Source organism: Castor canadensis, chromosome 2 (assembly GCF_047511655.1).
Source record: "Castor canadensis chromosome 2, mCasCan1.hap1v2, whole genome shotgun sequence".
In the NCBI taxonomy this organism is placed as follows: Eukaryota; Metazoa; Chordata; class Mammalia; order Rodentia; family Castoridae; genus Castor; species Castor canadensis.
Window position 1 is genome coordinate 55,013,465 of NC_133387.1, and position 20,137 is coordinate 55,033,601.

General features: G+C 36.7%; 1 protein-coding gene across 2 annotated transcripts in view; it reads left to right on the plus strand.

The window, feature by feature from the left end:
• The window catches only part of LOC109689162 (ATP-dependent translocase ABCB1), an 86,309-nt gene that overhangs the window by 4,685 nt on the left and 61,487 nt on the right, over nucleotides 1–20,137 (plus strand). For both annotated transcript variants that reach the window (XM_074064847.1, XM_020167905.2), the window contains exons 3-7: nucleotides 665–710; nucleotides 5,888–6,050; nucleotides 15,650–15,701; nucleotides 17,525–17,716; nucleotides 18,254–18,425. In XM_074064847.1, coding sequence (XP_073920948.1) covers nucleotides 665–710; nucleotides 5,888–6,050; nucleotides 15,650–15,701; nucleotides 17,525–17,716; nucleotides 18,254–18,425 — 625 coding nt within the window. The remainder of the gene's footprint in view (nucleotides 1–664; nucleotides 711–5,887; nucleotides 6,051–15,649; nucleotides 15,702–17,524; nucleotides 17,717–18,253; nucleotides 18,426–20,137) is intronic.

Here is a 20,137-nt window from a genome sequence, read left to right on the forward strand (position 1 = left end):
GAAAGCTTTTTTTTAAAAAAAAAAAACCAATTTACAGAACATCTTTTTTTTCACCATTGCTTTTTAGATTGCATTTATTTCCATAATGGTCCACTTAGGGCTGGAGGCATACTTTCAGAATTAGATTAGCTCATAGTGATCTGATTACTTTGTTTCGTAGGCTACTTAGGCCCAACATATGATTATTACTGCTAGCTGTTTACTAACTGGAATGTTTAAAAATAACAACTATGTGGTGCATAGATAGAATGTCTGTTGCTAGAATTATTCAGATAGTAATCAAGGAGATTAATACTGAAAGGATGAATGATTTTGTAAGAATAAAAGTAAAAAGCACTCATTTTAGTGTGTGTTATTGTAATTGCAAAAGGTATGTATGTGTGTATTCATCACAGAAAAACTAGGAAGTACCCAAGGCACAAAGATGGAAATATTTTTATAGAAATCCAAATATGCATTGATAAACACATTTATAAAGTTGTAAGATATATGTAAACATTTTTGCTTAGAATTCATAAATGATACACCATACTACTAATCTGCTTTTTAATGAATATTGTGTGCATGTTTCTTTCCTAGTTGTCATTAAATGTGAGCTCTATAAATTTGGTAAAATTAAAATTTTCTGTAAAGTTTTTTGTAACTCCTTTGCTGTGTTTTTCAGTAAAAAGGAGAAGGAGAAGAAACCAACTGTCAGTACGTTTGCAATGGTGAGTTTTGAACTTACTCACTATTCTAAATACCTTTGGAAATTTGACTTCTCCTTCCCAGAAATGACATGTTTCATCTGGTGTAATATTTTCTTCCACAATATAGGAGAGGAAAGACAAAATGAATTGGTTGGGTTTTGCTTATTTCAGAGGAGGCGGATTACTTGCCATGCAGATTGAGCCTCAATAGCCACCCTTCCTGGCACACATTTCAATATTCTCCTTGCTAGTTGTGTTGCCACTGACCTATTGCCTACACAGACATTTCTCCCAGTGATAAGTTTTGCCACCTGGGGAGAGTAAATCTACTACATTGTATGCTGTCTCTAATGGCTCTGACATCCTGGTAAGTTTGAGGTCAAAGTCCCAAGTACCCATAATAATAAAATGTATCAATGGATTATTTATTACTAAGAATTTGTTTAAGGCATATTCCTCTGTGCTGAACAACTGAAAATCTTGAATTTGAAAACATTAACCTACTTCACTTTGTGGTTTCATGGTGGTTGTGGAGAAGCTGTTCTTTAATCCCACAAGGAATAAGACAGGAATTTATGGGTTGTTATTGATGAACGCTATCTTCCTGCATCCCTACTTTATTCAAAATAGAGTGCAAACGGAGGTGAATTTAGGTGATCTCTTCCGGGGAGCAGAACCCAGGAGACTTCTGAGCACACACTTTATAATTCACCCGTTTTACACTACACATTTTGGAGTAGGGAGGAGTGGGTAGACTTTTGTGCAAAATGGGTCTTACTAAATTGAATATAAAAAATGGTTGTTGGTAGGAAAAAATGGCCACATGACTTTTGCACTGAGGACTCTGGTTATCTTATACCATCTTTGTCTTTCCTGTGTTACAGCTTCTCTTTCAATGTCTCTTCCTTTTGTTTCATCCCCACTGCCTTTGAACATTTTGGGAGAAGAGACTAGATTCACAGGAAGACTACTTGAGTAGTCTTGACAGTTTTTGTTTCAGATTTCATTCTTGTATGGAAAGAAGCTTTTATGTCAAAGTTGGATTTATTCCCCAAATTTAATTTCATTTTTGTTATTTTAAACCAAAACATTCTGTTTGTCTAGTTAAAGTTTTTGTTTTGTTTTGTTTTATTTTGGTGCTAAGGTTTAAACCCATAGCCTCATGCATGCTGAGCACACCCTCTGCCATTGAGCTTCCCTCTAGTCCTATAATTTCATTTTTATTTGTAAATTAAATTTTTAAAAATTTAGGATTATTAAATTGTAGAAAATGTAATATGCATATACAATAGGTTACTACTCTTAATATTCAAGTCAAGCCACAAAAGAATAAAAGTCTGGATCCTGAATGGGAAATAATAATAATCACACACCCAAAGCATGATGTGCCAGGGATTAATCTAAATACATTATATACAAACTCTTTTAATCCTTAAACCTCCCTTTGATGTAGATATTACTATTGTTGCAATCTTACAGAAGAAACAGGCCAGACATTTACTTGTCCCAGGATACACAGCAGGGCCAGGAAAGAGAGAATATATCCTAAGATTTTTCAGTGCAGTATAACTCAGGTGGCTTTTCCTCTATGACATTTTCCTGAAGAAAAAAAAAATCATAAAACTGTGAACCTGACTTGTATAATCGAAACATATAAACTCAAGGACAGAATCATAAAGTTTAAAAAAAATTTATTGTGTTAATGTTGTAGTGGGGGTTCATCGTGACATTTACAAAAGTGCTTACAATGTATCTTAGTTAAATTTCCCTCTTCCACCATTTTCCTTTATTCCCCTTCCACCTCTTCTTAGAACAGTTTCAACAGGTCTTTTTTCCATTTTCATACCAAGCACAGTATGTCCACCATATTCATCCTCCTTTACCCTTTCCTACATCTTCCTCCCTCCCACTGGCACCAACCCCTAGACAGAGCCCATTTTACCTTCTTGTCCTTTGTTTTTGAAAAAAGACATTTCTGTTTGTTTAAGGTAGCTACACAGGGAGTTTCATCCTGACATTTCCATGTGTAGATGTATTATAACCCAAACTGTTTAACTCCTTCCATTTTCTCTCTTCTGCCTGTTGAAATCACCATTGGAGGGGGAGACTAAGGTAGAAAGGAGAGTCATAAAGTTTAATGATAAAATGCTGTTGTTATTGGCAAATTGGATTACTATCCATTTCCAGCTAAGTTTATGATGAAAAATTTCAAACATTTTTTAAAAATAGCAAAATTCCCTCTGCTATATCCATCATATATAGCTAATTAACATTTTTCCACATTTCACCTAAAATTATAGGTTTTGTGATAATTTATACACATTTTTATCTCAAAAAAAATTTTACAAAACATTTTACTATTGAACACACTGCAGTGATCAAATTTAGCAAATGAGTATTAATTTCTTAATATTATGTAACATTTTATATATATTTAAAACTTCCCAAATATCTCCAAAAGCTGTCACCCCAGTTATTGTGTGTATCTGTGGTGCTGGTATCAAACCCAGGACCTCACACATGCTAGGGAATGTAACTGGACTATTTTAATCATGACCTGATAATATCATTTAACTTGATTTTCCATGCTTTGCTTTCTTGTATGCTGAAAGTTAGATTTAAATGTTTCATTACATTCAGATTATACATTTTAGGTAAAACATTGTGTGGGGGTTGCTGAATATTCCATGTCTTATCACATCAGCAAACATCAAATATCAGGGTATTCAACTTTTTTATGATGCTAAGTTTGATCACTTGCTTAAAGTGAAGATAGATGTATTCCCTGCTCCCATTATAGAAGGATCTCTACTCCCTCGCAACAATGGAGGAATCACGGGAATACTTGTTTTATTTCATATGGTATCTACTGATGATCCCCTGCCTCGGGTTCTTGAAATAATTATTTCCTTTATTCCATAGGATACTGAATCATCTCAGCCTACTTCCTATTTTTCAACAATTGTCTTATTTGGCCGTGTTCCCAATTTACTAGCCACTCTTTCTCTTCTTCCTTTGGCCCTAACATCATCAAAAGTATAGTCTACATGCTCTCTCTATTACTTCATCTCGAAATTATTCTTGATTCCCTCATTCTTATCTCTTTCTGAATGATCTTATCTATTTCTTTGACTTCTATAAAACTCTACCTCACATGTTGAGTTCTCTCTGTGTCCTTCCTGGATAGCATTTCCTGGATGAGTAACCAAAGGGTTCATTGACACTTCTGTGCTCTCTGTTAAACCCTTGCCGCTTCCAGTTTGTCCCAGGTCCATGAAGGGTGCCTCTTGGTCAATATGCTTTTTCTGGCTGCTTCCATACCTCACACCCCAAACTCGAGGGCCCTCAATCTTGTCTAAGCTTGTTGTGATCTTTCCCATCTCTGCTTAATTTTTTTTCTTCTGGCTAGAATATCTTTCTTCTTGCTTCTGAACACCTGCTCTACTTTCAAGACTGGAAAGAAGCATCACCTCCTCTGTGAAGGTTTTCCACAAAAGAGGAAATAACTGCTGAATTTTGAGTCTGTTCTGTATGCTATGTCAAAGCACACAAAATACAAATTGGATGTACTTTTTACTTCATCTTCTTTTTCTTTAAACTCTGACAGCAGTGGCTATTTGGTATTTATTTGCTAGATTTTATCTGAAATTGAGTAGACAGCAAATGAATTTGATTTTTTGTGCATTTTAATTAGAGTCTCTAAGAGAAGATATATAGTTTCTGCCTATGTCACTTCCCTTTTTTAAAGATAGAAGATGACAAAGAATGTGCTGTCCAAATTTAGCCTGTACTTCAGTAAAGTATGAAATATGCCCAAACATTATTCTCTTCTTAGGGTTTTAATTTTTGAAGAATGTGATTTGTAGTGGGTATGGAAAGTTATGTCATCATTCTAAACGTAAGCTCATTTTGATTACATTTTTAGAAAAACTTAAAATCCAAGTATATAACTACTATAATGTGGGATATTCTTTCACTATACCTTAACTTTCACTAATGTTTCATAAAATTTGATTTTGCTTTCTCTCCTGACTTGGAGACTGCCATTCACTGCTACCATTAGATATTCTGCTCTTTATTTTTCCACTTGTCAATTTAGTACTTATTCCCACTTACTTCTACTGTACTACTGTAATTTCTTTGTTATATAGCTTGGCAATTAGTTTCTCGCCATGGAAAGTGAATATAAGCTCTAAAACCTTGCTTCCTACTGCTTTGTCTGTATGTCATCTGATCCCTGATCTTTGCTTTGGTTTCCATTTTGTCCCTAGAATTTTATTTTCTATGAATTTTACTCTCTGTCTTCTATTACAATCTCGCTGCCTATGGCTACATGGTGGATCCTCATAACAACCACCTGCCTTAGAGTTTATGCACAGACTCCCACATCTGGTTTGGTTCTTGTCTGTTTTTGTTGTTGCTGTTGTTTGTTTTTCAATTTTCTCTTCTTTCAATCCTTAACCAGTTCCTTGACTTATACAGGAGAAGTATTAATTGCTTACCAGGTGGGTCCTAAGGCCATTCTTCTTTGTGTCTTCCTCCCATCACTTTTTGTATTCAGAGAACCCTTTCTTTCTTTTCTGTGACTTGCTCATAATTCAGGAAATTGTGCAGATCTGTACTGGCCATGTTCATGAGAGGCCATGTTGTACCACCTCTCAGGAAAAATGTTCCTTGAGAAACATGCATCCAACTCATTCTTTTCCTCTTCCTCCTCCTCATTATTAAATACTGATTATGTTAAAAATCATTTTGTATCTATACTAATTGTATTGTTGACCAGATTATTAATCTAAGAGTCTTTTTTCAAATGACAAAATGTTTCCTTAGTGGTATCTTTGGAGGAGCCTTTGACATTCCAGCTTTTTCCTGTGAGATGAAAACTGACCTCTATTCTTAGAAACCAAAGCATCAAATGCTGTGATTGTACTATAGTCTTGGTAAAGACTTTGACAATTCTCATTAGCTCTTATATACGAAGAGAAGATAGACTGAGTCCACTATGAAGAATTAGGCCAGAAGTCAGCCAAATGCCCATTTCAGATTATATTATTGCAGTAGATTAATAAAGGTAGAGGGGTAGCTTAGTCTAAAGTATTCTGAAAATGTTTGAAGTTAGCATCCGTTCTGAAGGCAAAGAAAATCATCTACAAAACTGTGCTAATTGTGCCTATGCTGTCTTTTCTTCTCTTTCTTAGTTTCGCTATGCAGGTTTGCTTGACAAGCTGTACATGGTGTTGGGAACTTTGGGAGCCATTATCCATGGAGCTGCACTCCCACTCATGATGCTTGTGTTCGGAGAAATGACAGATAGCTTTGCAGATGCAGGAAGTAATTTTCCACCAAACATTACTAATCAAAGTAAGTATTGTTTTCAGTACCAATTTTACTGGAAATTTACAAAAAACACTTACTTGAAGTGACATTTGCAGAATTTTTACTAAATCTGCACTACTGTGTTTAGTCCTCTGGGAGATGGAGGGCCTGAACTACAGTTCATATTTGTTATAAACTTGAGAAGGTAATATTCACAAGAATTAGCATGCCCAATGGAACTGTTGTAAGAAATATGTAGAAATGAAGAGGCCTCTGTGATATCAGAAATATCCTACACATGGGGAGACGTGTAGAACCATGATGAGATTTTGAATGATAACCTGGGATCAGTAATGAAAGTCCCTAACAGATTTGGAAATGAAGTCCAGAATGATTCTAAAATTTTTAGCCTGAGAAATTAGAAGGATGTAGTTGCTATGAATTGAAATGAGAAAAATGGGGGGAGAATTGGCTTTGGTTTTAAATAACAGAAGGACCTTGTCATGAGTTGGGCTGTCCAGAAGCAGATGCAGGAATAGAGAAATGGAGACTATAGAAAGTGTGCTTTTGCATGTGCTTGCTTGGGTGTGTGTATGCTTGTAATTTAGGATTTAACATTTTGTTTGTGTGTTTATAGAAATAATCCAAAAGAGAGAAGAAAATGAGAAGTGATGTTTGAAAAAGAAAGGGAAGGGATTTGATAGAGTGATAACCTTGAGAAAGGATGGGATTCAATTCTCAAAAGGAAATGTTTGCTTTAAGAGAGGAGAAAGGACAGTTTATCTCTAATAATAGGTGGGAGAGCATAGTATTAGGGTGTCAAGTCCAAAGATGGATAGATGAGAAGGTGAGAATCTGTGGAGATTCTCTGCTTATTACAGTAGTCCCCATTCATCTGCTGGGAATATGTTCCAAGACTCCTAGCAGATACCTAAAGCCATGGACAATATTGAACACTATATATACTGTGTTTTTTTTCCTACATAAATAACTGTGATGAAGTTTAATTTATAAATTAGGCACAGTAAAGGATTAATAATAGTAACTAATAATAAAATAGAACAATTATAACAATATGCTATAATAAATATTATGTGAATCTGGTGTCTCTGTCTCTAAAAATGTCATATTGTGTTGTCCTCCCCCTCCTTCCTGTGGTGGTGTGAGAAGATACAATGTCATGATTGACTACAGGAAACTCAAACCACAGAAAGTGTAACTGTGGGGAAGGGCAAATGTTATACTTCAATTTTCTCAGAGAGGTTGCAAGCCAGACATTTGTCTAATAAAGAAAAGAGAAGTACAGCAGCCTGCTAGGGCAGTGGGAATATAAATGGACTATTGAAATAATTTGTGTGTGATGCATGTACTCAAGATTGTGAGTAGATAGGTAGATCTGAGCTTCAAACTTTAGATCAGCTCTGGTCAAGCATAGATTGAGTCAAACTGAACTACTCAAAGACTTACAACTCAGTTTTCATCCAGATGGTAAAAGTGTTTAAAATGTCTGTTTGAGAATAGCCTTGAGAATATAACATTTCCACTTAGCTTACAATGACCTTTCAACAAACTCAGGGCCTTGCACAGCAACATTTGGACTTTTTAGTCTCTGATGAATGCTGTGAATCCTTTCTCAAGAAATACACACATAAATATTGATATCAGTTGGGGGTATATATGGAACATTTGATACTTGTTCCTAAGTCCTGGGAACCACTTCTTTGTGATCCTGAAGTATGCTTTGCTCACTCTGAGATAGGGCTACTTCAGTTCTGTGAATGCAGGTTGTGAGTTGGGCCATAAAAATGTATAGTATATTTGAACCCTGAAAAATTCTTATGCATTTATTATCTCCCTTTATGGCATTCGAAGGGACCTGCAAAAAGATCCCTTGTCAGCATTGAACTGGCACCTTTCTTTTCTTCCATTCATCGAAAGGAAATCCTCAGTGATTTCTGAATGCATTGGCTCATTTACACCTATATGTTGCAACATCCTTACTAGTTTATAGTGGAATAATCATATCTTTCAGCCTTGGGTTGTAATGTAACAAACCTCACGTGTGCGTTTATGGTCATTCTTATCCTACCCACTTTTTCATGAAGTCTGAACACAAACATTGCTCTCTAACAGTGTGGAAGGTGTTAATTAATCCTGTGGTACTTCAGTATGCACTACATTTAGGGACAACTGCTGAACTCATCTGCCTAGCAATAAGGAAATTATAGGTATTTTATCAGTTGTTGAAATTTGGCCCAGTCTGAGAACAGCAGACCAGCAAAGAGCTGTCTGAAACTACCAGATCTGATTTCTGCTGGGTTACCATAAACTAAGCTTGTTGTGTTAGTTTCATTGCTGTGACAAATATTTATGAGAAAGCACATAAAAGAGGAGAGGTTTATTTTTGGTGGGGGGGCTCATGGCTTTAGAGGTTTGAATCCAGATTTGGCTGTTATTCCATTGTTTTGGGTCTGAAGCTAGGAAGAATATCATGGCATGTGACCAACATAGTTCACCTCATGGTGACTGGAAAGTAGAAAGAAAGACGGAAGGGGGCCAGGACAAGATACCTTTCAAAGACTCACCCCAGTGACCTACTGCCTTCACCTAGGCCCACCCTGAAATTTTTCATCTCCTCTAAAAGATTCCATTGAATTATGAGTCCATCTGTAGATTAATCTGCTGATTAGGTCAGAGCCATCATGATACAATCACTTTTCAATGTTTAGATACACCAGTTGGAGATCAAGCCTTTGACACATTAATCTTTTTGTGACACTTGATATCCAAACCATAACACAACTTTTTTTTTAAATGGTATTGCATTTTATCTCCATCATCCAGTCGTTAATTGGTTCTTACTTTATTAAGGAAACAAATGTTCTCTTCAGATAAAAGTGCTAACTATTACCAACTTTACCTGGACCACCAATATGTAAGGATAGACAGTGCTGTGGTGTGAATGTCTGTGATCTCCAACATTCATACATTGAAATCCTAACTCCTGATGTGATGGTATTTGGAGGTAGTGCCTTTGGTAGTTGATTAGGTCCTGAGGTAAGGCCCTTGTAAATGTGATCAGAACTTTTAGGAAAGTAGCAGAATCAGAATGTCAGGCAGGTCATCCAGCAGGCACAGCTCAAATGTCACAGCTGCACAGGTGAGGAGACTGTAACTCCTGGAAGCATCTGGTCACCTGCAGGAAGCCTAATACACTGAGAGGCAGGCTGAAGCCAGGGGGATGGATCAGATGAAAGGCCCAATTCCTCTTGCTATGGTTGATGGAGCTTCCTTCAGAAGAAACCGGGAAAATTGGAATCAATGTTCTTGAGGAAGGGCCCATGTATCATTTCAATCTGTGATTTGATGCCTCTTCTATGATCAGAGAACCCCCCTGTATAAATAATTTCTGTCATGAATGCACAGCAGTAACAACATTTCAAATGAAAGTAGCCCAGGAGGAAAGTAATTCAGGGGACCCAGAGCTGTGGTCTCTTCTGCTGGCCTGCAGGCTTACCACTCACAAAGGTGCTGAGGTCACCCTGAGAGTTAGAACACCTGTAGCCCAGGGACAGCCTGTGTCCAAGCTATTCTCCAGTCTTGCTCATTCAGCTCTATCTTCCACCCTTGCCCACCTTTGTCCAGTTCTCCGTACATTGTCAGAGAGAGGTTTTTTTTTTTTCCCTTGTTGTTTTGGTACTGGGGTTTGAGCTCAGGGTTTTGTGCTTGCTAAGTAAGTGACCTACCTCTTCAGCCAGGCGTTTAGCCCTTCAGAGTAATATTTAAAAAACATGTCAGGCCACCTCTTTCTCACTGGCTTCAACATTGAATAACTAACAGTGGCTCATGTAGTCCACGTAATCAGCCTTCTGCCCCATCAGTCTCATTGCGCATCACCTACTCACTGTAGTCCTCCCATGCTGACCTTCCTGTTCCTGAAATACTCCAGTCCCTTCCTGGCTTGGGGCCATGCAAACCATGCCCCATCTCTCTCTAATGCTGCTGCTTATCACTCAGTTCTCCTTTTGGAAAGACCTTTTGCCTCTAACCCACCCCAAAGTCACTATAATATTATGACTTTATTTACTATTAAGAGTTATTACAGAGCAGGAGTCCTGGCAAGGCAGCTGTTTCTCCCTAGGGTACCGAGGTTGAAGCCTTAGGGGCATGGTGAGGAGCTTCACAGGCAGAGTGAATGTCAACCCTAAGGGCTCATTTGCCTCCCACCAGCTGTGTGCAGGTCCCTCGTCCCACCTGCAGGCAACAGTGGAGGCATCAGTGAAGACAGAGGGGTACAGGGAGAGCCCACAGCAGTGACTGCTACAGAAGAATGTCAGAGACCAGGGTTGACACCAGGGACTGCAGATCACCAAGCCACAGAACCACACCTGAGGGCTGACAGGCAATTTACAGGATGTGAACATTCACAGACTGTGGTGTTGGGCTAGTGAGAAAATCAAGGTCAAGGGAAATCTTCCCAGCTTTAAACTGATGGAATCTACTGTTAAAAGAAGATACAGTGACTTTGAATGGCTGCGAAGTGAATTAGAAAGAGAAAACAAAACTTTAGTTCTCCTGGTACCTGGGAAAGCATTTTTTTTTTTTTTGGTTAAGTTCCTTTTAGAAGAGATGACAAAATATTTAAGGACATTTTTATTGAAGAAAGGAAGCAAGAGATAGCACAGTTTATAAAGAACATCGCTGGTCATCCTCTGGACCAGAATGAAAGTTGTTGTCATATTTTTAAAGGAGGAAGTAATAGATAAAAGCTATACTCCATCTAAAATGAAGACATGCCTGAAACTTAGTGAGAAGAGGCAAAAGGTGACCATTAATATGCATCAGTGAAGAACTAACTTAGAAACAAACTGCTGTAACATCCCTTTGATGCTAACACTCCTACGCTTTGTTTAGTTTAGTTTTGTCAGTTGGCAAGAAGTTAATTTGCTTTAATGAAAAATCCCTCAGTCCAGCCTTTCTCTGTAAAGAACTCTTCCTTGCTGTTCTAATGTGGTGCACATAAAACACCCAAGCCATCCCATATAACCTGTGTTGTCCTAACTAAAGTTGCTGATTGGTTTTGTTCACAGTTTTTGTGTCATGTTTGCTTCTTGAATCTGATTAGGATATTTCTCAGTGCCCTTTTAATGTAATGTCATTTCATTTAATTTCTGGGTAGGAGCACCACACCACCCCTTTCCAGTGCTAATACAGAAGACACACTTGGTCTTCTTTTTTTTAATTATTGTGCTGGGAGTACATTGTGAAATTTATAATTGTTCTTACGATACATCAAACATATCATATGGAAGACACATTTGTCTATGTATTTATGTAGCTTCCTTCTGGCCTATAATTCCTTTCACATTGAGGAGGCTCTGGGAAGGCTCTCCTGAGGTCATCTTCTGAACTCGCTATGTAGTCATTCCTTTTCTGAGGTCTCATTTCAGGGTCTGCTTAGGCTTCTCTTTCCTGGATGCTCCAGTGCCTACGCTGTTATCAGTTCTCTACTGCATCTTCTCTTCTTAACATGTAGAAAATATTGTTAGTCTAAAAACTTAGTGTCGTGAACATAAGCAAAATATTTTGCTTTTACTAGAATATAAGCTTTCACAAGGGCATAAGTGTTGACTCCTTTTTTTATTTCTATAGTCTTGGCACCTTTTTTTGTTTGTTTGTTTTTTTGGTGGTGGTACTGGAGTTTGAAATCAGGGCTTCACACTTGCTAGGCAGGCACTGTACCACTTAAGCCAATCTCTAGTCCATTTGGCATGGTCACTATGCCCTTAAGGACATAGGCTTTGGGCATACAAAAGCCCACAGAAAACTTACACATTGTTTCTTTTTATGCTGGAGCAGCTCTGTCCTGGGACAGTGATTTCACAATGCCCTCGCTACTAGAATGAAGAGGAAGGTTAAATAAAATACCCAGAAAATAGTTGGTTGATATTTTTAAAATACTATGCTGTTATGTGTATATTATTGCAATATTGCAAATGGATTAATAGACAGTATTGGCCTTGGTTTTTGTCCTTTCAGTAATGTGGTCTGTTATTGAAGATTATAAATTGAAGCAATAGGATTTTATTGTTATTTCCAAAGATAAAGTCTGATGACAATATGAAGACCTGATTGGAGTAGAAATATAAGTTAGGAAGCTTCTGTTAGAGTAGAGTGGAGGTAATGGAGAACTGAAGCAGAGCACTCACTACGAGGAGGGATAGGGTTTGAACAGCTCTGGGTACATATTTAGAAATCACTGAAGCTCTAGAAGTGATTAAGGTCACTCTGTGAGCATGCATGGAATGTTGTAAAACACCAATATTTAGGGAGGAGGGTCAGCACAAAAAGCCAGTGGATGAGTGGTGGAAGAACCATGAGTGTGAGGTTCTAGAAGCCAGAGACAAAGTAGTAAAGAGTCTGAGTATGTTATCAAAATAAACTAAAGTACAGTTACCTTTCCTATCCTGATAATTTGGCTATTACTGCTATAAAACCTAGAGACTTTCTGGCTTTTCCCACCAAAAAAGAGACAAGATTAATTTTTAAATACTATTTACATATTTTTCATTGTAACTGTTGATTTGGGCAGTAGCCCTTTGAGAATCATACATATAAAAAGTTACTGGACTGTATGTTCTTTAAGGCTATTTCACCTTGGAAGTTTCAATTTTGTGAAAGCATATCACAAAAAGACTTTTGTGGGGCCACATAGAGGAGGGGAAAATCTCTGAATTTGGGAAGTTTTTAATTAACAGAGGTTGATTAGAGGAAAATAAATGCTGATTGGAGGAGGTCCAAAGAATATGATGTCTTTATTCTATTCTTTGATCACCAGAGGTTTACCCAGTTTTTATCCTGACTGGTGCACTTTGACACTGATGAAGCACAAGTGACAGAAACTTGGTGACAGAGTTGGTTTCTGATCAATGAGTCCTTACGTGGTATAGTTGTATGTATAAACACAGAAGAGCCAATTTTGCCCTTGAATATATTTTTAAAACTTTTTTGTCTGCATAAAAATAACTCTAGACTTAGAAACTATCATTGTCAAAGAACATGTGCTTAAATTCTCTTGGTTCCTAATGTTTAGAATTGAGAAAACTACTGCTTGGGCCCAGGTGCCTCCTCGAGCCTGCCCAACTGCTGCTACTGAGAAGGCCCGAAAGGCGAGGCTTACTCCGCTGCACTCCTCCTACTCCTCCTTTATATATTAAAAACAAACAAACAAAAAGAGCAACAACAACAAAAAGAATTGAGAAAACAAGTGCAGGTTGGCCATCCTTAATCTGAAATCTGAAAATCTGAGACATTCTGAAATTGGAAACCTTTTAACCATCAGGCCTCATTTGGGGGTTTGGACTTTTGGCATAGGAACACTCAGTAAAGTCTGTGCAATTATTCCAAAATCTGAAAAAAAAATTCAAAATCTGAAATACTTCTAGTTCCAAGCATTTTAGCTAAGGGATATTCAACTGGAGTAGCAATGAAGAGAAAACAAATTATTGTGTTAGACTTGAAAATTGGTCTTGATTGTTAATGATACACAATTTTGACAACTAATACTATTTAGAAACATTTCCTGGCTAAATAGAGAAGACTGATACTCCACAATGACTTTCCAAGATCAAATTGGAGAAAAATATTACCCTGGGATTCAGTATCCTGTTTTATTTTTGAAAATGTGGAATAGAAGAAATCTCAACTCATTTAAATAAAATTTCAGTCTTGAAAAACTTTGTTGTATTGACATACGGTGAAGCAGTCAAGGATCTCTCCTATGTGTGTGCTATGTCTCTGCATCTCTTTCATTGCTTCCTTACTTTCTATTTTACCCTTTAGTGTAGTTTTTCCATGGCTTTGTGCTTAGGCTGCTATTCTCCACCCTATATTAAGAGGTAAGGAGAGGTTTTTGTTTTTTTGTTTTTTTTCTTCTCTCCTAAATTTAGCTGTGGCACATGACTCCTTTATATCTGAAGTCTTTCCAGAGCTGAAGGATCACAGTCTGAATACTTAATAGACATCTTCAATTGAAGATAAAATAAAAGTGTTCAAAACTAAATTTATAGTCTTCCTTCACCTGTGCAGACCATCTCATTTGATGGGTTATTTCTGACCATGACACCATCATTATCTAAGTGCTTAGACTTGAGGTCTCTGTCACTTTTACTTTTACTCTCCACTTACATCCTGTCAGTTACTAGGTCCTATGGCTTCTTCCTCAATGAATCTTGTATTTCCTTTGTTTTCTATTCTCATTCAGATTTTCCTTCCCTATATAACTGTAATAGCTCAAGCCCCTTAGTTTATATTCTCATTAATCTTATATATTGATGTAAGCCAATTTGTCCATACCGCTAAATAAATTGACTTTTTAGCTCAAAACCATGGAATGTCTGTAGTCTGTTTTCATATACCATACCTGCCTGGCTCAGACTATCTAACCAACCACATATTTCATTATATCCACAGAACCCAACCCAATACCCCACCACATTGGTTCATTCAGTCTTCAAATGTGCTGTAGACTTTTGTACACATTGTTTTCTTTGCCAAAAATACTTTTCCTCCCCTTTCCCATACCCATCAAGATCAGACTCATCTGCACAAGCTCACACATATTGTATCCTAACTTTTTTTGTAATGACTACAGGATTTAAAGTGTGCTTCCCCAGTGATCCAGTAGTCTTGATTTTGATAACTTATCCTATAACATATACTGTATATTTTGTATAAGTGTTTGTTACGTATTTGTACAAGTATGGTTGGTGCAACATTGTAACAGTAAAGTGTTAGAAACCACAAAAATAGATACACCTTTGAAAAAACAGATACACAGGTATACTGACATAGAAAATTAGCCCCTGAATGTAGACTGAGATTCTGTTTTTAAAAAACAAAGTATGTGGGTGGACATGGTACTACACAACTGTAATCCCAGACACTAGAGGCAGAGGCAGGAGGATCTCGAGTTCAAAGCAAGCCTGGGCAAAGTTAGCCAGACCCTGTGTCAAAAACAAAATACAAACAACAGTGTTGGAGGGGTAGCTCAGATGGTAGGGTGCTATCCTACCATGCGCGGGGCATTAAGTTCAGTCTTCACTATTGCAAAAGCAAAAACAAAGCTAAGCATTTCTAAGTGTGTGTGTTGTGTATATGTGAACATGCGTACATAATAGAAATCTGGAAAATACACATTATGTTGAACGGTGGTTATGTGAGTGTGTGGGGGTAAAATTATGAAGGAATTTTTTAATGTGTTTGTTTAAAAAATGTTAGCATTTCCTTGTACTGGGTGATGCTCAGAGGTATTTATTTCACTATTCTTTGTATGTGAGAACTTTAAATGAAAATACAAGTAGAGAAATGCAGTATTATATTTTAAGTATTTACTTAAGTGTCATGGATACATTAGCATTTATTAATGTGGGTTTTTTCTTGCAAATAATTTGATCTGGGTGTGATTGCCCACAGTCAGCAGGGAAGTAGTTGAATGGATGTCATAAGGCTTACACAGAATTATAGATGAGACAATTTCTTCTGTTATGTGTAAATTATTAATTGAAATGTGTTTGATTTATGTTATGTGCTAATTTTTAATGTAGATTAAATAAATGGTATGTGTTTGTTTTATGGTGGTCTAGGTGAAATCGACAAAACAGAGATCTACAAGAAACTGGAGGAAGAAATGACCACGTAATAAACGCTTCCCTTACTGTTGTTTTGTTAACCTTCTATGCATCAATCCACTTATAGTAATGTTTAAGATCCACTATTAGGTTTCAGGATACAATGTAGAATTTTTTTTAAAGAAAAGTATTTGCTACATAAAATAAATTAACATTAAGCCTAAATTAAACCTATTTATGCATTTGCAAATATAGAATACCATATATAGAGAAACTAGAGAAGTTCAAAGTAGGTCTTTGAAAATGTAATTGAATTAAAAATCTCATTTTCAATGGCTTAGTTTTGTTTCTTGGAGATTTTTAGTCATGATATGATAATAAAATCAGCCAATGGGAATTTTTTTAAAACTTGGCATCCAATTTTAAACAATGAAATAATATAGATAAAAAGATAGTCACTCTGACTTTAACTCACCTCAGGAAATTTTATGTTAATGATTTACACAGCATGAAGTTTATTCCCCAAAATATCTTATCACAGATACCTATTATGTGTAAGTGAATCAGATGATGAGGATTCTACAATATCTATAAATGATCAGAGAGTTCTGAAGAAGGTGGAGACATGAGTATATCTTGAAAAATAAGAATTAAATCTCTCTAAATATGCCTGTGGAGAAGTATTTTTTTATATTGGGAAAGCCAGATTGTCTAAATTGTTTAAATTATATAATTTTGAAATAATATTCTCAAAGCATGAATTCTCTTTCTAAATGGGAATTCCTTTTAACTTCCTCTTGTTATATCATTAGCACTTGGATAAAGTTATAGAGTTATCTATTAACTGAAGTTTAGTGTTCTAACTATATCTTCTCTAAAATGTAAATTATAAATTACCAGTTTTACATCAAGGGCTGATTTCCTTAGCAAATGGACTACACATAGCCTTGTGAAGAACAATACCAGAGACTATCTGCTTATTATAGAGTTGTTTGTAGCTTCAGATGGCACACAAATTATTATTAGAAAATAACAAGAATAGAATCTTTAAAAATGGGAAAATTGGTATCTTATATTGCCTTTAACTTAATACTAATTGCTTAGTGAAGCCCAGCCCAAGAGTTGTTTGTTTTTTAAATATGAAGATTCAGCAAGGAACCTTTAATTTAACATTTCTAAACATTAAAGGTCTGATTCCAGAATGTTTTTTATTGTTAAAGTTTAAAAAAAGGAAGGATACATTTTAGGATAGTTCATGAAGGCCACTTTGGAAAATGATATGCAAATATTTTTAATTTTCAGTTTTCATCTAACATCCAAGCTCTGCTAGACTAATAATAGCTCCAAATGGCAGGAGACCATTTCTATCTCTTGGTTCCACTTTCTGAGAAGTCCTGTCACTTCTTTCCATCTCCCAATGTGCAGACAACACCCCAAAGGGCTCGTCAGCTGATGCTGATGTAATAAAAGTGGAGAGGACTGTAATGACACATCTTACTTGATGCCCCAACACAGTCTGTCACAATAACTGGCATTCTCTGAGTGCCAGACACTGCCCCAAGTGTATTTCACACATAACTGCCTTACTTTTCTTATCTCAATTTCACCAATCAGAAATCTGAGGCTTAGAAAGGTTAAGCAGCTTGCCTGAGACTACACAGCAGTTTCGTGAAGAGCTGGGATTTACTCAGAAGCAGAAATCACTGTTAACCATTCTTCAAAGTTAGGGCAGAGTTGGATGCTGACATCAGTTCCATTACATCCCTTTCTTATAATGTTAAGGATGGTGAGATACCCTGATAACTGCAAAGTTTAGGACTAAGTGGTTTGTTTGAGTGAGGTGCGTTGATTAGAAAACCATGTATGTGCAGTGTGGTCATTGTTTTTCAGGTATGCCTATTATTACACTGGAATTGGTGCTGGGGTGCTTGTTGCTGCTTACATTCAGGTTTCATTTTGGTGTCTGGCAGCTGGAAGACAAATAAGCAAAATCAGGAAAGAGTTTTTTCATGCTATCATGAAGCAGGAGATAGGCTGGTTTGATGTGCATGATGTTGGGGAACTTAACACGCGGCTCACAGAGTAAGTACCTACCTTTATGTTTTGCTTAGATGAGGTTCTTATTCTTAATGAAGTGAAACAGATGTCAGCATCAGCTCTGTTAGAAGAAGTTAGTGTATCACCAGAAGTAATTACAAGACTGAATTCCTTGTGAGCAGCAATCACGCCTCATGCATGTTTCCCCCCCCCCGCTGTACTCTAGCCGGGCAGGAGAGGACCTGAATGACTACCAGTGAATGAGGAATTGGACTTGTGCCTGACTCTGGGAATGTTAGTACAGCAATGTGCAGTAGAGCACATATGATGCTTTCTGGGGGAAATTTCCAAGTAATTTGGAATTTTTCCTGGGGCAGTGTGGAGTACAGATTCCTATTGTTAGTGATGAATATCTTAGTAGAAATTAACACCCTGCTAAATAAAACATGTATACATACAAAGACCTTAGATACAAACCAATGTCCCCAACCCTCAGCAAGAAAACAAAAGTGAATACAGGAGAAAGTTGTGTTTGAAGTTCTGACATTATTTCTATCACTATCTGTTTTTTTTTTTTTTTAGTGATGTCTCCAAAATTAATGAAGGAATTGGTGACAAAATTGGAATGTTCTTTCAGGCAATGGCAACATTTTTCACAGGTTTCATAGTGGGATTTACACGTGGCTGGAAGCTAACCCTTGTGATTTTGGCTGTCAGCCCTGTTCTTGGACTGTCAGCCGGTATCTGGGCAAAGGTAGGTGAAGTTTGTGAATCCAGATTTTAAACTGTTCTCCTAACACCGCAGAAGGGTCTTTTAACCACAATAGCCCTGATTCTGAATTTGATACTTGTTTTTAGGTCTTCTTTAAAAATCAGCAAGATAAGCTGATCACAGTACTTATTGTGAGTAACCCTTCCAGGACTCCACGCTGTCCTTGGTCATGTGATTATTTGGGGAAGGCATGAGAAAGAAGGAAAGATCTCTTCCATTTCATCCTCCACCTTCATAAAAATGACATGAAATCAAAAGATCTTTGTTCTGTAGTGAACAACACCATGTTCATACACCAAGTGGAGATGCAAGTTCAGTTAACCACATGTGTCTCATTCAGTTAACATTTTCATATTTTAATGTTTTGGTACATAAATTTTTGTTTCCTTTGAAAATTGATCTTACAGGTCAGCATGGTCATAAATGGCTCTGTATTTACACATATTCAGATACATTGTTATAAAATAATTTATGAAAATAGATACATTAGACTGCCAGACACATATAAACCCTTATCCTGTAGTCCTCTCTCTCATTCATGAAGGGAGAACCCCATAGAAGTGGCTCTCCCCACCTCTGTATTGTCTCCAATGATTTTGTTAAACTTACTTTCGTTTTCTGGGTGAACATGTAATTAATTTTATTAAATGATTTGGTGGAAGTGTCATTATGTGATGGAGAGATTGTACCAGTATGTAGTTTTGTTGGGTTCTATACAACTTAATGAAGGCATAGAAATTTGTGTAGCAAAAGACAGAAGTCATAGGACAACCAAAGTTTAGCCTAGTACAAAATAAGTTAGATTGCAATTATTCTGAAGTTTTAGAATTTTTTTTCCTGTAGGGTGGATATTGTTTTGTTATTGTAAACAATAACTATTTTTTATTGAATATCTGCTATTTCCAGCAAATACATATGTTATCTTTCTTAAACACAAGTATTACCTCATTTTGCAGAGGAAAGAAACTGAAGTTCTGAATACTCCATTCATTTGTTACTCAGAGTAACACCAGTGTAAATGGTGTTCTTAGTGGTAATCAATTAGTTGGAATATTTGGCAAAAGCTTTTTGTTGTTACTTGAGTTTTCTGTTACAAGAACAATGATCAAATTAGGTGCAAACTCTTCACATCAGCATTTATTGAAAAACTATTTAAAGTGTGCTGATATTCATTCTGAGGAGAATAGGCCATAACTTAATCTTTTAATAATTAGTTATGTATTGCTTTAGATATAGCTCTTTAGTGAATGGAGCCCTAAGCTGTTTTCTGAGATGTAAATTTAAATCCCAACTCTGTCATAATCTTTTGATATGATTTCAAACACGTTTATTAAATTCTCTGTCAGCTTTATTTAAAATATATGTGCTCTAACATGGAAAATCTGTTTGTTCCTGTGAGCTTGAGGCTGTCTAGCCCACTGAGGGACACCAAAGAAAGTAGGGAAAATAGGAAGGGCCCCAGTCACAGCAAGTACTATGATTCTCTTTTTTACCCATCTGTCCTCTACCTAGAGACACTGAGACATCTGGAGGGTACTGGTAAAGGAAACCACCATGCTTTCTCTTACCAAGAGATATCTGTCAGTCTGACCTTCAGAAACTACCTCCACTTTCTTTGGAAGCCAGGGTCAATGAGAGCTCTAGTAGAACCAGAGAAACAAAGCTGACCAAAATAATGCCACAAAGTCTCTAAA